Source organism: Magallana gigas, chromosome 3, assembly GCF_963853765.1.
Source record: "Magallana gigas chromosome 3, xbMagGiga1.1, whole genome shotgun sequence".
NCBI lineage: Eukaryota > Metazoa > Mollusca > Bivalvia > Ostreida > Ostreidae > Magallana > Magallana gigas.
In genome coordinates, this window is record NC_088855.1 from 44,787,711 (window position 1) to 44,807,359 (window position 19,649).

General features: G+C 32.3%; 1 protein-coding gene across 1 annotated transcript; it reads left to right on the forward strand.

Annotated features, from left to right (window-relative positions):
- LOC105335734 (TPR repeat-containing protein DDB_G0287407) lies at window positions 1–19,184 on the forward strand. The gene is made up of 27 exons (XM_066079976.1): window positions 1–325; window positions 870–1,046; window positions 1,290–1,427; window positions 1,681–1,719; window positions 1,968–2,157; window positions 2,324–2,470; window positions 6,963–7,189; window positions 7,629–7,787; window positions 8,044–8,148; window positions 8,362–8,429; window positions 9,195–9,279; window positions 9,409–9,548; window positions 10,048–10,110; window positions 10,257–10,305; window positions 10,450–10,592; window positions 10,813–10,978; window positions 11,236–11,340; window positions 11,497–11,630; window positions 11,975–12,080; window positions 14,930–15,079; window positions 15,745–15,863; window positions 17,080–17,224; window positions 17,437–17,551; window positions 17,754–18,027; window positions 18,159–18,399; window positions 18,694–18,810; window positions 19,008–19,184. Exons 1-27 carry the CDS (start codon window positions 62–64, stop codon window positions 19,167–19,169), a joined length of 3,828 nt encoding a protein of 1,275 aa, XP_065936048.1. The 5' UTR covers window positions 1–61; the 3' UTR covers window positions 19,170–19,184.
- Window positions 19,185–19,649: the final 465 nt, after the last annotated feature.

The following is a 19,649-nucleotide window of genomic DNA, read 5'->3' on the forward strand; positions in this document are numbered from 1 at the left end:
TACTATAATAATCGGGCTCGAAGTCTAAACTGTTTGAAAACAAACACACGCATGCCAGGCCATGTCAAACTTTAAGTTGAAAGATCCCCAGACATGTCGAATATTCTTCTCATCTCCATTCGGAGGAATGGAAGACGAAAGAGAGGAATTAACGAGGAAGTACTTCCCCCAAATCCAACATTTCTGTAGCCAGTACGGTGTGAATTTCGTCGCTGTAGACATGAGATGGGGCATCACCTCCGAGGCTTCCTCCAATTCTCAAGTTATTAACATCTGTCTGCGAGAGTTAGACCGATCCGACTTTTTCGCTGGATTTTTTGGACAGGTTGTAACATAAAATTAGCAATCGCAATGCACGTATTTTAACAATTTGGCTGAAATTCTTATTAATTAAATGCAAACGAACTGTGGTATCGAATGTAAACAATCCTAGAACGTCGAGCCCGATTCGTTTAGATGTCCTTATTATTTTACATTGTAAAAATTATTGTTGTTCAAAATAGTATATACTACAACAACATTTGCACTAGAAAATAAAAAAAAGTTTATATATTTAGTCAGTGATTTTATGGCTTAAATACAAATGTACTAATAACACATCTTAATTGGGCCCCTCCCACACATATCAACATTATTACAAGCTTTTCAGTATAAAATGACTTTCCAATTTAGTGTATATGTTGTTTTTAGTTTCCCCTTTTTCATTTTATTGGCAAATGATGTAGAATCACAAGTATACACCTAGCTATTTCCTAGCATATCAATTTATTTCATATATGTATATTGATGTGACCCTTTATCAAGTGATAAAGAAATATAAATTGATATTATTTTGTGAATTTAATTTTAACAATATAATCATTAATCAGCGCTATGGCTGGCATGGAAGAGATGATGACAACCTGCAAGACAATTTCGATAATGCCTTGGGAAGATATCCTTGGCTGGAAAATTTCCGAGACAAAAGTGTCACTGAGTTAGAGTTCTTACATGGTCATCTCAACAACCCAGGTGCTCTACCAGCTGTTATTTGCTTCAGGGATAAGGTACATTATAAACAACATCAACATTTTGTGTAACCATAATCAGGCCATCTGACATTTGTATGAACACACTTTAATCCTTTGCTAAAATCTTATATATTGGTATATTTAAGATCTCCTGTTATTTTTGGGTCACCGTAGATTTCATTTTATATAACTTTAGCATACAATTGCTTAGAACACCCACAAAATTTTGCCTTCTTTGTATCAGTAAATGATAAAATCATTTGTGTATGAATTTCTAAGTCGTATGATGACAAAGAAAGAGAGAAGGCACAAGAAAAGGGAGACAAGAAGCAAATATTCAAATACTCAGCGGAGAGTGATCAATCCACCAAGCTAATGGAGGACATAAAACTGCGATGTGATCAGACCAAGGAAAAGGTACAATAAGAAATATCAAAAAGAAGGATATACATGTATTAATTACAGTATGTTGAGAGAGAGAGAGAGAGAGAGAGAGAGAGAGAGAGAGAGAGAGAGAGAGAGAGAGAGAGAGAGCTTCCTTTGTTGAATATTTGAATTTTGAAATATGAATGGTTTCATGCCTTCAGTTGTTTAATAAATTATGTCTAGAAAACATGTATAATGAATTTTGATGATTTATTTATTTATTTATTTATTTATTGTTCATTAGACTTATGGAGTGCATCTTAGTTATCCAGATCCTTTGGAGGTATTAAGCTATTCATTTATATATTTATTCATAGTTTATCAATCTTTTTTTTTCAAGTCATTGAAAAACTAATAAAAAATGATCAAAATATAAATTATAATGATAAAAAAAGTTTGATTTTTGAAATTGAGTTGCCACTAAATCATTTATTGTTCAACTCTATATATTAATAGTTAATAAACTGCCTCCTGAAACTGTTGGAAAATGTAATTGGAGAAAAAAAATTATGCATTTTTGCTCCATTTTAGGGAGCCAAGCTAATGTTTGATGCAATATGGAAGTTTCTGAACAATGTTCTACCAGAGCTTCAAACAGTAACAACGGAGACCAAGAGAAGCAAGCTGCTGGCTCAGCACGATGCCTTCCTGGCCAGCAGACATAAGATGTATGGAGTGGGAGACAAAAACATCAGGTCTCTTCTGAACTTGTTAAATGAAGGTATACATATATATGAGTATCAGAGGGACAATATAACATTAACTTGGAAAATACAATGAAGAAAGAAACAGGTGGTTATGATTTGGATATCTTTTTAAAGATTACAATGAATTGATAATCGTTATTTTTATACTACTATTTTTAAAAGTTTTACATTATATTGTAGAGTGTCCTTCCCCCCTTTTAGTTACTGGGTCCTCAGGAATTGGGAAATCCACTTTGCTCAGTGTGTTCATCTCTCGGGTGAAGTTGGAGTACAGAAGTCAGTTTTCAGTGGCCTATCACTGTGTGGGACAAGCTGAGGAAAGCTCAGGTCAGTGGTCAGATCTCTGTGAAATTTGTCTGTAACTCAATTATCTGTTTAAGCATTTATGCATCCTGTCGCCATAAAATGGACGGGACATACCCTGTTCCATCATTCCATCCTTCTGTCATTCTATCATCATTCACTTTCCGATCATTATCTCAACAACCATTGCACACATTCAACTCAAATTTGATACATGTACATGGATGTATCTTATAAATACACATGTTGAGTTTGAATATAGTTTTGGTTAGATGATTTTTTACTTTGAGTTATGCCACTTGAACTTAAAAAAAAAAATTGGAAATTTACTTTCCTATCATTATCTCAATAACATTTGCACATATTGAACTTTTACTCGTACTCAAATTTGATATATTGATGTGTTATAGGAATATACAGGTTGAATTTGAATTTAGTTCAGGGTTAATGATTTTTGACAGAGTTGTGCCTCTTGAACTTAAGAATAAAATTAATGAGTAATTTTGAGGGATTTAAATTTATTCAGCAATCAATCAATCCTTATACTAAATTTGGCATTTGAATTTTGGCCCCCTGCGGGGGCATTTGTGGCGTTAGGACACATCTAGTTTTTTTAGACATGAATTATTCTGTTGATTTTCTATTCTCATCTGATTGCTACGGAAGCCCGTTGGTGCCACGTAGGAAAAATATTTTATCTGGCGGCCGCCACATACTTTTCTGGCGGCCGCCACATAATTATTTGGCGGCCGCCAGATAAAACCTGGCTTCCTGTTGCGCGCGCATGTTTTAATGGGAGCTTTTTAGGGAGTTGTGGATACACTCTAATTTATTAGTTTTATGAATTATTTCTGAAACTTGACATTAAATATCAATTGAAGAGCTTAAGATTTTGAAAAACTGGTTGAGTTGAATGTATAGAAGACTTTGTTGTTAGAATCTAGAATGAATTTTATATTACTTTGTGTCTTGTATTATGCATACATGTATGTTGTAAAACATGGTATTTTATAGTTGATTCTGAACTTTTAAAACTGAACTTAAAACACCCTTTCAGGAAATCTTAACATTAAAAAACCTTAACTTGAGAGGAATTTTATGTAAACATGTATAAGTAAAGGAACGTACTGCCTTCTATATGTTTAAATTTTGGTATGAGAATTTACCAACGCAGATTAAAGTCAGCTTTATTTACCACGACAGCTAGTACAGGCAATATTATCACGAGAGCAGATCCATCTATGATTTTATAAGGATAAACTAGGATAAGTGTGTACTAGCATTCGTGGCCATAAAAATGAAACTATTTAACTGACTGTGTTGTTAAACTCTTATTCCAAATCACATGAAAGGCAGTACAATAAAAAGACCGTGATCTGGGTAAATCAAAGTACTGAGAGTACTGAAAGGCAGGGGTCTTGAAAGTTTGAATTTGTAATTGTTCACGTTTTCCTCCATTATGTTCCAAAAATTATGAGTCTGAATTAGTTGTTTCAATCTACATGTAGTATGCTTAAGTTCGGCTTTTTGCAATTGCCTGATACTTTGTTATAATTTTGCTAAATCCCGACCGGGACTGTTCTTCATAATTGTAGAAAATTGACACAACGGTATATTATGTAAAATAAGACATTTTTTAAAAAACTACAACTAACCGGGAAAATCAAAACAACTATATTTAGGTATATAATTTAAATCGTTATATTTATTAATTTAGTGATCAAAGGGAAAATCTATTAGTTGGACGGTATCTGTTATACAAGGTTTATGGAAACTCCGAAAACTCTCAAACTGTTGAATTATGGAACAAAGTTAACATTTGTATACCGATTACAAACACAGGCATCTAACGTTAGAAATATTTCTTTTTTACAATAAGATTATTCCAAGTATATGGTGGCATATCTCTGCCCCCTGTGTGCAAGTTATTTTTCTTTTAATTATGTTGACATGCAACATAAATATGTTGACATGCAAATAGTTACTGTCAACATGCAACATAACTATGTTGACATGCAAGAAAACTGCAATCAAATAAGAATTATAAAAGATCTCAAATATCACCAACATGTGACATCCAAGAAGCTAGATACGCTACCTATTGATGTCAACATGCAACTTATTTATGTTAACATGCAACTTCTTTATGTCGACATGCAACTTATTTATGTCAACATGCAATTTAGTTAAGTTAACATGCAAGATGAATATGTTGACATGCAACATATTTATGTCAACATGCAACTTAGTTATATTGACATGCAACTTATAAGTTGCATGTCAACATATTTATCTCGCATGTAAACATAACTAAGTTGCATGTTGAAATATTCATCTCGCATGTCGACATAAATAACTTGCATATCGACAATAATAAGTTGCATGTCGACATAAATAAGTTGCATGTCAGCATATTTATCTTGCATGTTAACATAAATAAGATGCATGTTGACATAGAAAAGATAGCATCTAGCATCTTGGATGTTACAGGTGGTCGATTTTTTGAGATTTTGTATAATTCATATCAGATTGCAATTTCTTGCATGTCAACATATTTATCTTGCATGTCGACACATATTTGATAGAAAAATAACTTGCACACAAGGGGCAGAGATATGCCACCATAACCGAACTTCATGCGCGAGCCGAGGTTAAAATACACAGATGTCCTACATATTAAATAGGCTTTTCATTTGCTTCCAGTTAACACGTGTTATGACTGCTGTTCATCTCTATAAAACAATTTGTACATAGAAAATAAAAACAAGTTTGAATTTGCCTTCTCGTTCATTGACTCTTTAGTTAATTAAACTGAATTTATATTTTGAACAATACATTGTAAGCAAAATCTATATAGATTATACATTTTGGGTGACCAATAGATTAATTGATATATACAATCTTATCGATTGAAGAATCATGTTAAATGTTAATGTTCATGTTGTCCGGCTTAGTTGGAATATACAATCATGTAATTTGTTTTAATGTTATGAGACATTTTCTATACTTTATAACGGACAAAACCAGTCATATTCATAATTTAAAAGAATTCTTCATCAATATCTTAATGCCTCTCACCAGAAACTCAGCTGATCTTTCTCCCATTGATAAATATCTCGCACCAATATTAGAACTATGAATTCAGAGATAATGCATGGTTGTTATGTTTAAAATTTTTAATTTATTGTGTGGTAGTACATGTAAATGAATAGGACTTATTTTAATTTTAAGAAGAAAAAAAGTAAGTTTTTATCATAGTTTTAAAATCTGATTTACAAATCATTTATTGTAGCTTCTCGAACAATTTGAAGTTCATTTTTCCAAGACACGCATTAAATTGTGCGTTTAATAAACGAGGGTGTATTTAAAGGACAAAGATCCCTGAAATGACAATGTCCTAAAACATTTGTAACTTTAGCATACTACATGTAGATTGAAGCAACTAATTCAGACTCATAATTTTTTGAAACATAATGGAGGAAAACGTGAACAATTACAAATTCAAACTTTCAAGACCCCCGCCTTTCAGTACTCTCAGTACTTTGATTTACCCAGAGAGACTGTGGCCGATCACGGTCTTTTTATTGTACTGCCTTTCTTGTGATTTGGAATAACACAGTCAGTTAAATAGTTTCATTTTTAAGGCCACGAATGCTAGTACACACTTATCCTAGTTTATCCTTATAAAATCATAGATGGATCTGCTCTCGTGATAATATGCCTGTACTAGCTGTCGTGGTCAATAAAGCTGACTTTAATCTGCGTTGGTAAATTCTTATACTAAAATTAAAACATATAGAAGGCAGTGCGTTCCTTTACTTATACATGTTTACATAAAATTCCTCTCAAATTAAGGTTTTTTAATGTTAAGATTTCCTGAACGGGTGTTTAGTTCAGTTTTAAAAGTTCAGAATCAACTCTAAAATACCATGTTTTACAACATACATGTATAATACAAGACACAAAGTAATATAAAATTCATTCTAGATTCTAACAACAAAGTCTTCTATACATTCAACTCAACCAGTTTTTCAAAATCCTAAGCTCTTCAATTGATATTTAATGTCAAGTTTCAGAAAAAATTAATAAAACTAATAAATTAGAGTGTATCCACAACTCCCTAAAAAGCTCCCATTAAAACATGCGCGCGCATCAGGAAGCCAAGTTTTATCTGGCGGCCGCCAAATAATTATGTGGCGGCGGCCAAATAATTATGTGGCGGCCGCCAGATAATTATGTGGCGGCCGCCAGATAATTATGTGGGGGCCGCCAGAAAATTATGTGGAGGCCGCCAAATAATTATCTGGCAGCCGCCAGATAAAATATTTTTCCTACGTGGCACCAACAGGCTTCCGTAGATTGCTGTATCTTGTTTCGGAATAATTTGATCATTTCAAGATCTTGTATATTTCAGAGATGTTGTAAAAACTATAAAAAAAAGGCAGTTTAACTAAAGTCTCAATCATTGCAAATATAAATAAGCACTTCTCCTTGAATCTTTTACCTTACTTTAAAGGTCCAGACCAAATTTTGCAAAGGCTTACAGAGGAATTGGAGTTTGCCTCAGATGTGATGGAGGGAAAAGAGGAGAAAAAGTCCCAGAAGGAGGCAGAAGTGCAAGATGTGAGAGACATTATAAATCAGCTTGCAGCCGCCATTAGTAAAATTCAGAGCAAAGGAAAGCAATGCATCGTTATAATTGATGGAGTAGAAAAAGCATCAAAGGCAAAAAGAACAGAGGAGGTCAGTAGATTTGAATCAAATCTTAAACTTAGTTTCTCTGCATTGTACTATTTTTTGGTAAATTAAACAGTATCTTCCAAAATGCAAATATTCTAATCGCAGAAAAATATGTCATCAATTCAGAAAAAGCAAACAATAATTGTACCTTGAATATGGTCCTGGAATCAAAGACCAAAAATTTACACCTACAGAAAAATTCCAGTTGTGTGATATTCCACAAACCTTACTATATGCTCACAAAGTATTGAAGGGACCACTTTTTAAATACACATGTATTTTTTTTTTTATTTTGAAAAATTTTGTTGGAAGATTCATTCTGTAAATTAGCTGAGCACTGCACGTGCTAATTTTACTCAACAGATTACTCTAAAATACTCTTAAGTTCACAGCCACTAGCTTCTTTGCAGATTTAATTCATTACCTTTTTTTCACACTGAAGGTGCTATTTTGGCTTCCTCACAAACTTCCAGAAGGAACAATAGTGATAGTATCAGCTAATTCTTCACAGCCAGAAATTTTGGATGAGCTCTCTAAAAGATCATTTAATAAAATGGAAATCCAGGAGATGTCTGAGGAAATGCGACAGGAATTTGCCAAGGTCTGTAAATCCACATCAATTTAAAATTAGTTTTAATGCATTTTGCACTAGTGAAGGTTAAAGGGGAAAAACTCCAGCAGTGAAAATATATATCTGAATTGATTGTGTTATCTAGAGTGATATCATTATTTACAATGTAAAGAATGACTGTGTGCAGATTTTCACACTGTAAGCACTGAACCTCTGTATGTATTCTGAATGTACTTGAATTTTAAATTTGTACATGTTTTTAAAATGTGTGTGCTTTTTTTTGTAGAAAACTCTATTGGAGCGAGGAAAAGAGTTATCTCCCTCTCAAATGAAGAAAATTGTAGAGACTGCTGCTGCCGAGAACCCTCGTTACCTGAAGGTTTTGCTGAATGTAAGATAAAACACAATGCCCTAACAAAAGTTCATGCCACCTCCATTTAAATCAAACAATAGTTTTATGGCTACAGCTTACCTAAAATTAAAATCTATATAATAATTGTTCTCTATACCTGTATACCCCATGGGTATCTTAGCCATCACATTCTTAAAATGTTGGCTAAGTTGGAGGACACTGTTAAGCGTTATTTTCTGTCTTTTCTTAAAGGAGCTAATTGTGTTTGGATACTTTCGTCTCCTGGATCAGAAAATAGACTCCCTGGTGAAATGTGAAAGGTATTAAATTATGTTTTCTATGAATAGAGTTGAATTATGAGTTGCTTTTAATAAACAAAAAACTCGGACCTCAGTTGATAAGTGGAGTGGGTTTGGATGTTAGTAGTGTTGAATACTGTAAACCAACTTTTAATCGTGAGTGAAAATTTTTTTGCGAGGATCGCAAGAGCATCGTCATCGCAAATATTTCTCACCGCGAACCAGCCCTTGTCGTATGGTTGTAATAACAACACAGGTCTTTAATTAGATAACTCACAAAAATTAGTCATTGTGAACCAGTTTGTGTTCAGTAAAATCATGAAATAATGTTGTTGTGAATAAAAGTTGGTTTACAGTATTCTATTATTTCCAGCTTATCTCTCATTAAAGTTTGATAATGATTACTGATTTGAACTGTTTAACAAATAAATGTTGATCTGTAATTAGTATGATATAATGGTATAACGAATTATATTCTTACTGTATACAGGGCAATATTTGCCCTGTTTATTTTTTGCTTCTTTTCACCATAATAAAAGTCAGCTGGCAAATATAAACTGGGTGAAATCAAAACATTTTTTTATTTACTGTGTTATTAGAAAGATCGAGTATCTATCATAAAATTGTATCTGGGTAAATTCAAGATGGGATGAAACCGTTTGCATTAATTTTATAGAATATAGGGCAAAAAAACAGAGTGAAAATAATCCTGTCTGCAGTATTAAATTACATTAAATAAAATGCTTGTAATTATTGCAATGTTTCTCTTCAATTGGAATTTTTTAGTATTGATGAGTTGTTTGAAAAAGTCTTGGAGAGACTAGAGGATGACAACAAAGAGAGTGGCTATGAAGGAAACCTGGTTGAACAGGTACTGATTATATTGTAGTTCCTGTGGAAAATGTAGCCAATCAATTAAATGTTGATTGAGTTTGTTATGTAAAGTTGACCCTTCAATTTATTTTTGTGTTGATTAACCTTGGTCCTCTGTTTATATCAGGTGACCTGTGTTATCTTCCTGTCCAGACAAGGAATGTCAGAAGCTGAGATTGTCAACATGTTTAACATCCCCTCTCATGTCTGGTCACCATTCTTCTTCTCCATTAATATGTATCTCTTAAACCAAGGAGGACTTATTAAGTAAATTACATATATAACACCTAACAGTCTTTTCCATTATGTGAAATCTCCAAGATCATGCTTTAAGTAGCTCAATACATCTTGAAAATTTCATTGAAATAGTTTTTCAAATCAGCAGGAAATAGTAGGATGAATATTGAAGTATATTAGTCAAATAGGCTAAAAACTATGCAATTTTGAGTGATAAATTTTGATTTTAAAAAATTTATTCAGTAAATATAAACAAAAGCCCCAGGTGGATTCGAATTCTATGATCTCAGATGATACAGTGTAGGAGGATCACAAGCCAGACACTTAAGCAACTGAGCTATGATCAATACAATCAATACATAGTACATGTATAGAAACAGTTTAACAAAACATTTCTTGTGATGTAATGTCTTAGAAAGTATAAGTCATGATGTAGTGAGGTACCTTAAGGGATATCAAAAGAATGTACAGATATTTGGGTACCCATGACAACATAACTTATTAAACATAAATATGATTTACCTTCAAGGTTTGGTTTTCAAGAACTGAAGGATGCAGTTGAAAGAAAGTACTTATCAGTTGAAACCATAAGGTATATTACTTTGACAAGTAGACAGTTCATACAAAAATTCTTACCTTAATTAAGTATAGAATCTTGAACATTGCATTAAAAAAAAAAAAGAAGTATCCTATTCGAAAGAGATTTTCTTAAAGGTTTACTTTCCCTGAATTTGACAGGAAAAAGTACACACAGCTCATCGCAGATTATTTTGAGGAACAAATGCAGGTAATCCACTAGTTTATGATTAAACAGCTGAAACAAAAAATATTGTAAATGAATTTGATTTTAAAAATACCAAATTCATGTATTAATAATGCATTACTGGCAATTGACTTTTTTGATACAAGCATGCTCTGATTGATTTTACAGAGACTTCCAAAGTTGAAATCCTCTTGTAAAAACAATGACCTGGCCAGAGTTTCATTGGAGCTACCCTTTGCTTATCAATCTTTGAATGATTCACCAAACCTAGCCAATACTTTAACACATCTCTCAGTGTTGAGTTGCTTAATGTAAGATCCTTATCAAACTGATTCTACTTTTATTCAAATTACATGTAAAAATGCTTGCTTAGTTTTTTTTTTAAAGTGGTTTAACCCATTGATTAATGTGGGAATGTACTAGCTGGTACATTGTATTGACCTTGAAGCAGAGTTTAGCTATAGGAGGACCAATCCTCTATCAGACATGAGTGAAAGTTTTATAGAGAAGAACCTGTTATTATTTTGACAGAGAGAAGCAGTACCTGACAGAGTTGTATGACCTATGGGAGAGCACTGGCTATGGCTGGAGACAGATCACTGAGAGGTATCTGACAGCAGTCGATGTACAGGTGGCTGACGTGTACATCGTCCAGCAGGAAGAGGGCACCATCCATCAACAGACCCCAGGGAGTCTGGTGTGCATAGAACAAAGTTTTAACTTGATGTTTAACTTTATCAGTTCTTTGCTGATAACTATATAGTTGTATTCTCTATTTTTCCTATCACAACTTTCTCTGATACAAAATATCTTTTTTGTAACCATAGAATGCATCAATGAATATATTTGTGCAATTTTTCCTCTTGGTAGCAATGTGTTGGCTTTAATTACACAGGTAATTACCAATGACCAGTTCATATGTAGTAAATTCAAGCATGTATGCTTTATTCTTAGGTTATGGATAATCTATTAGACATCTTTAATTTGTTGGATTATGTTCATCACTTTGATGGTTGTGAAAAAGTCTTGTTAAGGCTTTTGCACATGGAAGACCAAAATGTAAGTGAAAACAGTTTTTAAAGGTTCAGTTTGAGTTATAACATTTGTATGTATCTTGCAACAGAATTTAGGCCAATTTGTGATTTTGTTCACATGTGCAATACCAGTATGGCCAAATTGATTTAAAATTCTGAATAAGATCTTTCATAATTTAAGGTCAATGAAGTGAACATGAAAGAGAGTTTAAATAGAGAATCAGCAATGTATAAACTGGCAACCACTTACCATAATAATAGCAAGCTCCAGAAAAGTTTAGATATTCACCTGCAAGTTTTAAAGGACATAGAAAGGTAAGAATTTTAAAATTGTATTTCCTTTAATTTCCATTGGTGTTCCATGCCACCTTAATTTTAAAAACTTTTTAGTTTACAATATGATTTTGGGATTATAGATATATACATTTTAAAATATTTTTATTAAAGTTACAAGCTTAAGAAAAAATAAGATGGTCTCAAATTTGTAGTGTCCAATGTTTGTTCTTAAACTCCTGTAAAGATTCTGCTGACCTTATAAAAAACATAGAGAAAAGATAGAATTTTAGAATCATATGTATACATACCTGTCCAGCATCATATGACTTGTGCAGGTGAGTGCTGCAAATCATAGGCCTATAAAATGTATTAATCTTCTACAGAAGAGTGCCAGATTTAAAGAATGCATGTCCTGAGGACTTGGAACGTTTAGGAAACTCTTACAATGGAATTGGAACAAATTACCTCATTATTGGTGATTACATGAAGGTCAGAATAAAAACTTGTTAAGTTACATTTATTTCAGGCTGCTTTTGATTTCAGTATGTTGGTAGATGTAATTACAGATTCAAGTTTATATACTGGCCCTCTTAAAAATGTGCAGAAATTAATGTCACAATTCTGGCTATAATCCAGAAAAAAGAAAAAAATATTTTTAGTGTTCATTGTCAACATTTACCATTTTGTTGTTTTTTAGTGAGCTATTGTCTGTCCTCCATCCATCTGTCCATCCATCCATCTGTCTGTAAACTTTTCACATTTTTTGACTTCTTCTAAAGAACCATTGGACTAAATTTAGCCAGAATAAAGCATTCTTATGGGAAGGGGAATCTAAATTGTTAAAATAAAGGGCAAAACTCTTTTTCAAAAGGAGATAATTGCGAAATAGTGAAAATAAGAATATGCTTAAAAAATTTTCTTCTAAAGAATTACTGTACCAGAAATGCTAATAATTACACCAGAGCATTTATTTATAGAGAAGATTCTAAATTGTAAAAATTGTGACCCCCAGACTAATACTGGGGCCCAATTTTAACACAGAAATGTATAAGAGAAATGTTAAAAAATCTTCTAAAGAACTACAATGCTACAAATTGTGATTTTTATAAGCAATCACCCTGAGATTGTGTAGATTCTAAATTGTTAAAACCATTCTCATACTGGGGTCCCAAGAGGAATTCTAACTTAAGCATAGAATTATTTAAGGAATAAGGAATCATTTTTTGAGTATTATGAGGTGATAATTTCGGTCGGTCAAATCCAATAAAGCCCGAAGGGCTTTATGATAGATTTGACCATGCTCCAACCAAAATTATGACCTCATAATACTCAAAAAATGATTCCTTATTCCTTAATATCATAATTCATAATATTCAAAGAATGATTCCTTATTACATATATTTATGTTATCCCCAATTTGTACACTTTAAAACAACATTATTTTAAAACCACTTTTTTTCTATGTAGCACATACTAAGTATTACTACGCGCAGCCAATACCCTTTCTCGGTTATGCTATAAGACATGCCCATTTTGTGTCGCTCATGTTTTATGAAGTTATTGGGTTTTAGGGTTCAAAATTGATTCCTAATGCTATCACAGAAAGACAGATGAAGATGTAAATATTTAGAGGTAATGTTTAAAAATATTCTCATGAACTACAATGCTACAAATTGTGAGATTACTATAAAAGCATCCATAAATACTGTAGATTCTGAATTGTTAAAACAGTGACCACTAGACCAATACAGTAAAACTCTTTTAGTACGAACACGGAAATAGCAAAATCTGGAATATAATGAAGTTTTTAGCTCACCTGAGCTGAAAGCTCAAGAGAGCTTTTATGATAAAAATTTGTCCGTTGTCTGTCAGTGTTGGCGTTGTCATTGTTGTAAACTTTTCACATTTTCATCTTCTTCTCAAGTACCACTGGAAGGATTTCAAACAAACTTGGCACAAAGCATCACTAGGTAAAGGGGACTCAAGTTGATTCAAATGAAGGGCCGCACCCTCTTTCAAGGGGAGATAATTTAGAATTGTTGAAAATTTGTTGGTACATGTATTTTTCAGAAATATTCTTCTCTATTAGGCCAGAAAAGCTGTAACTTGTATTGAAGCATCCTCAGGTAGTGAAAATTCAAAATTATACCAATCATGTTCCCCGGGGGTAGGGTGGAGCCACAAAAGGGGAATGAATTTTGACATAGGAATATACAGAGAAAATCTTCTTCTCAAAAACTATTAGGCCAGAAAAGCTCAATTTAGAGTGGAAGCATCCTCAGATAGTGTAGATTTATGTTTTTTCAAATCATGGTCCACGGGGTATGGCATGGTCACAAATGGGGGGAGGGGGGGGAGGAGTGAATTTTTACAGAGGAATATATAGAGAAAATCTTTAAAAATATTTTGGGGAAGTTTTTAGTCCGAAAAAGCAGTAACTTGTGTGAAAGCATAGGTTGTGCGGATTAAACTTTGATCAAACCATGATTCTTTAGAGAAAAGTTGGGCCACAAAGTGGGGAAGGGGGGTATATAGGAATAAAAAAAATCTTCTTACAGGTACAACAAAAAAAATAGGTGGATAAAAATCGACAGATTTAAAAAAACTTTTTTTTAGCAAGATCTACTGTAATTAGTTGTCATTATTTTGATTTCGATACTGTAATGCTAATTTGATCAGAGTTAAGGATATTGTTGCTCAGGTGAGCAATGTGGCCCCTGGGCCTCTTGTTTGAAGTTCCTGGCAGAATTCTTGACAATTAAACCCTTACAAAATTTTACGTTTATAACAAACTTGGATATACAATTTTACAGAGATTTTTAACTGATTTTGAGTCTTGCACAGGTGAAAAATGATGAAATTTAAGACTTTTATAATGTTGTTGCTCAGGTGAGCAATGTGGCCCCTGGGCCTCTTGTTTGAAGTTCCTGGCAGAATTCTTGACAATTAAACCCTTACAAAATTTTACGTTTATAACAAACTTGGATATACAATTTTACAGAGATTTTTAACTGATTTTGAGTCTTGCACAGGTGAAAAATGATGAAATTTAAGACTTTTATAATGAATTTCTTTATAGTAAAAGTTAGCTCTGCAATTTGACATAGTAGTTTAAATGAATTATAATTTAGTTAACACTTTCTCAAAGCAAGTTGTTGCACAATATATATCAATCTATCCAGTCATGATCAGCACATGCATTTTGTACTATGTACATTTATAATCATATTCCATAAAAATAATGAATTTTAAATTCAAATTGATAATACATGTACTTGCATGTAATTTTATCCATTACAAAGTTGACTGTACCAATGTTATATTTTGATTTTTTTAAGGCTGAAGAATACTTAAAGAAATCTTTGGAGTGCTCTGAAAAAGGTCAGGACAAGAATAATGAGTCCATTTGTCACATGAACTTAGCTAATATCTACACCGAGATGGGAGAAAATCACAAAGCAATGAAATGCTTAGAGAAAGCCATTCAGGTGAGAGTTTCATTGGTCTAAAATGTCAGATCTTTTATTTCTACTGACTTGGAGATCAATTTAGTTTTTGGATTTTATGAAACATTAATTAAAGCTGTATATAATTGTTTATCAAATTAATTTTTGAAAATTTGTATTAAAATACTCTTATACTTTCATAACTTTCCTTACAAATAAATAAATGTTATCAATATCAATAAACATATTAAAATCATTTTTACACCTGATCAGAAAATTAATGAGTATTACTCCATTTGATGGCCCTTAATCCAAAGAGTTCTTTCATCTCCATCTTGTCTTCCTTTTGTCTCCAGTTCAGAATAAATTTCTCATGTACACCAGCAAGGTAGATTTTTTCAAAGCTGCACATACTCTATGTTTCAAATAGAAAAAAAATGTGAATAAATTGAACAGTTTTGTCTCATTTGATTTGATGGAAAAAAAATCTATTTTACTTTCATTTATTTTTTAGAACAAATAATGCAGTATGTGCCAATAAATGAGACAAATGAATAAAAAATTATATCACAAGTAATTCTTGTACTAAATAAAAACAATCTTGACTAGCGTATCTTAAACACTTGGTAAAATATTGATTTGTGTAGTCCATAGATAACTGTTATGTATCATAAAAATAGTCATTTAAAAATTTGATCCCCCTACAGTTAACTAAAGAGGTCTACTATGGCCATCAGCCCTTATATCTGGGACTTTTGTACAATAACATGGGACTATGCCATAGACGACTGAACAGAGTGGATGATGCTGAGAAATATTATCAATTGTGAGTATATAACACAGACTTATGTGGCCCAACATGCGTTTTTTGACAAAAAATGCATTTTAAATACTGTAAACGTACTATATTTAGCGCATACGATAATTTGGCGGAATATGATTTTTTAACAGGTTAGTGTGGATTTGATTTAGCGCATTTCTGAATGTACCTTTTACTCTTCTTATATATTTTATATACTTTTATGTACTTGATTTAGCGGACACCGTTTTCCGCCAAAAATGCTAAATAGAATACACAGCCAATTGTAATACGTTAACAGTAAATCATTGAAGAATATCTAAAAGAGGACCATGTAATCTTTTTTTCATTAACAAGATAGATAAAATATTATTAGAGTTACAAGTGTATTAAATTGTAAAAAAAATTCTGTTTGATGTTTAGTTAAAATCCGAACTTTTAAATTCCTTATTAGCATATTATTTTGTTCAGATAGCAATATTTTTATGATATGGCTATCGACAACACTATATTTATTCAATTTATTGATGGCTTTCATATAAGTTAGAATTTCTCAAATTTTTGAACTCAGATTCTCCAGCAGGAAGGTGCCACTGGTATTGAAGATGTCATATCACCACACCACCTCACCTTTCACTCTTGCATTTTTTACAAAATCTCAATAACAATATTAAATAGACAAATGTCATAATATGTACATGTCTTTTAATTTTTAATCAAAAAATCAAAATTGCATTAATGCAATCACAACTTGGAGCAATATGAATAAAGACTACAATTCGATTACAAATTGCAGAAGATAAAGTTGAAATATCTGAAAAAAAATGCTGTACATGTTTTGTATACTTTCATGCTGCTTATGTCATTGAGGAGGTGAAAGCTGAGCAAGTGACCCTGGGTCCTCCTTCACTTTCCCCATTATGTGATCAATCTTTCAGATGATAAGTCCTAATTGATATGTTTCTAAAACCAATTCTAGAAGATTTTTTTTTGCTTAAACAAATGTATGGTTGACTCTTCAATCCATATATTTTAGCTAGCATGGATCCACTTTGATTAAAAGGGTTATAGTAAACTCAAGTGACTGTCTAGGACCTTGGGCCTCTTCATTTCCTAACCACTAGCTTCCAGTCAATATTTCATTGAAAGTACATATATATTTATGAAAAGATGAAATACTCTATACTATGATATAAAAATACTCTATACAATAACATCCGTTGAATTACCTGATCCATGCTAGGTCCCTTGATGTGAAGAGAAACACTGTGGGTGACCATCATCCCCTGCTCTGTCAGACGTACACCTGCTTGAGTGTCATTGAAACACTGAGGGGGGATGAAGAGAAAGCTCTGCAATACAATCAGCTAGCAGTGGATATCTACAAGGTACATGATGATCGAGATATTGGTATACAGTCACTGTACATGTAGCAAGCTCAAGAATGGAAATATACTGTATTAATATTTTAAGAATAATTAATTTTGTGCCATGTTTATTCAACTTGTATGAATTATTTTTTTTATAAAAAAATATATAAGTATATTATTGTCACATTATAAATTTACTTAATTCAAGATATGTACCATTTATATTTCAGAGAAATGATACACCTGAAAATGATATGGTCTATGTGAGATGCAAAGAAAATGTGATATTGAATTTACTAAATTTGGATAGAAAGGCAGAAGCGGGATTGTTATACATACCATTTTGTGAGTAAAATTCTCTTTTTTGAAATACTTAACAATACCTCATTTATAAGTGTTTGTTTTTTAACAAGATCATACACATACAGTTAACAGGGAAAATACCAAATGCATTTAGTAAACTTGAGTATTAAATCTGTTTTATGCTGTGTGTCTAAAGCAACAAGCCTCATAGTCAAGTATTAAGTATCAAGCAATTTTTTTCCAGTTGAACTTTTAGAAAAGGAGATGAAAAATGGCAACTCTCACCTGATCGATGGTACTCTGCCATTAGTCCATATGGACATACTAAAGTATCTGATCAAAAATAAACAGGAGGAAGTTGCAAGAAAAGTTCTCAAAACCTTAGTTAAAACAAAGGCTGTCACTCCATTAGATTATGTACTTCTTAAGGAGGTCAACACAAAGCTGAATCCTGGAGACAAGGCACAAGAAAATGACGATTACGATGGGTCCATGTCTGTTGACGAGGCTCTTAAGGAGTAAGCAGTTTGCTTAAACATCAAAAACAAAAAACAAAAAATATGCATAAAATGTTTATAAAAGAAGCAAGAATTATGATAAAAGTTTTTATTTGCACAATAGTATTTTTAATTTTCATTGCCCGTTTTAGATGGCCTAGTGATAGTAAACTACTGGAATATAAAATCCGAAATCTCATAAACTCTGAGGATTCCCAAGCACTTATAGATTTCTTCAATTCTGTGTGTCCAGAGATCTATAACATTACCAGTCTTGTGAATTTTATTCTGGGAATGTTTGCTACAACAGAGAAATTCAGCACCAAAATGTTTGTTGAATTCAATGAAAATGCCCTTTCTCACCTTCCAAAGACAGAAATGGAGTGCATTAAGGTACATTACTTAAAGTATTCTTTAAGTTACTTAAAGTTAGATTTTTTATTGCTGGCAATCACCAGAAAATATTTGCACAGGTTGAAATACCCTGGATGCTGTAATTAACAGCACTTGCTATGAACAAAATTTTTTCTTTAAAGTCAGTTAAAACTATTTTTATTACTTTGTTAAAAATAAATTTAATAATTTATGACACAATATGAATTTTTTTTAATATGTTTAAAAATGGAAGCAAAATGATGTGTAAACTTTATTAGAAAAATGAAGCAAAATCTTTCTCTCTTGCAACAGAATTGTCTGAGGAATACTGCAGAAAGTTATGAAAGAGAGAAAATATTAGACAAATCACTGGAACTCTACAAACAATGGATAGAAATAGACATAGACAACCCTTATCCTTATTTCAAAGTAAGAATCTCTGCCTGCCTGTCTGCTCTCTCTCTCTCTTTCTCTCTCTCTCTAATTGGTTATATATATGAAGTCATGAAATATCATAAAACATAGTTTGCATACATGTACATGCACTCTGTAGTTTCTTTTTACACCTGATTGTAAGAATTTTTCCAACGAGGTAAGGAATTAAACTGAAATGTTGTTTTCTATAGGTGTCCTACTGCTTGGCTCTGTCGACAGGGGACATTGATGAAGCCAAGAAATACTGCACGGAGGCCAGAGAAAGGGCAGAGAAGAGCGGCCCTAGTCAAGCCCAACAGTTACAAAAGGCAAGTGTTGAACTTTACAGAATCTGTTTTTTGCAAACAAAATGATCTCTGCAAAGTGAACATCAAAGTAAAGTTGTATAACTGAATTATTATTATTATATTTACGTCTTATTTAAATGATTTCAATGTCTATAATTGGTTGAAACTTAGGAGAGCAATTGTGCTGTTTTAATTTTGTACTTGTATAGACCTTGTTATTGAAATCTTTTTTCACACATTTTTAATAGTGAATTTATACATGATTTATTTAATTGTCTTTCAGATGCATTCTGAGAATAAAATTAGTATTATTTTTTTTTATTTGATTGTTTTATCCTATTAATTTTACAGATATTGCAACTTTGGGGATTTTTAGAAGAAGCAGAGGAGAGTAAAAAAAGCGATTGACTCAAGAATCAAAAAGATTGTAGGAAGATTGGTTAAGCAAGAAATGGTTAAACTGCTGACCCATCTCATGACAGAAAATTCAAAGACATGCAGCACAGTACAAATTTTTATAGCAATTTACACTGTACATTAGTAAAT

Bases quoted from the DNA above. Each gene is read 5' to 3' on its own strand.
- LOC105335734 (XM_066079976.1), top strand. From the start codon at position 62: ATGTCAAACTTTAAGTTGAAAGATCCCCAGACATGTCGAATATTCTTC. The intron at 12,081-14,929 runs GTCAGAATAAAA...GATTTTTTTAAG, and splicing joins TTATTGGTGATTACATGAAG to GCTGAAGAATACTTAAAGAA. The intron at 18,400-18,693 runs GTACATTACTTA...CTCTTGCAACAG, and splicing joins CAGAAATGGAGTGCATTAAG to AATTGTCTGAGGAATACTGC.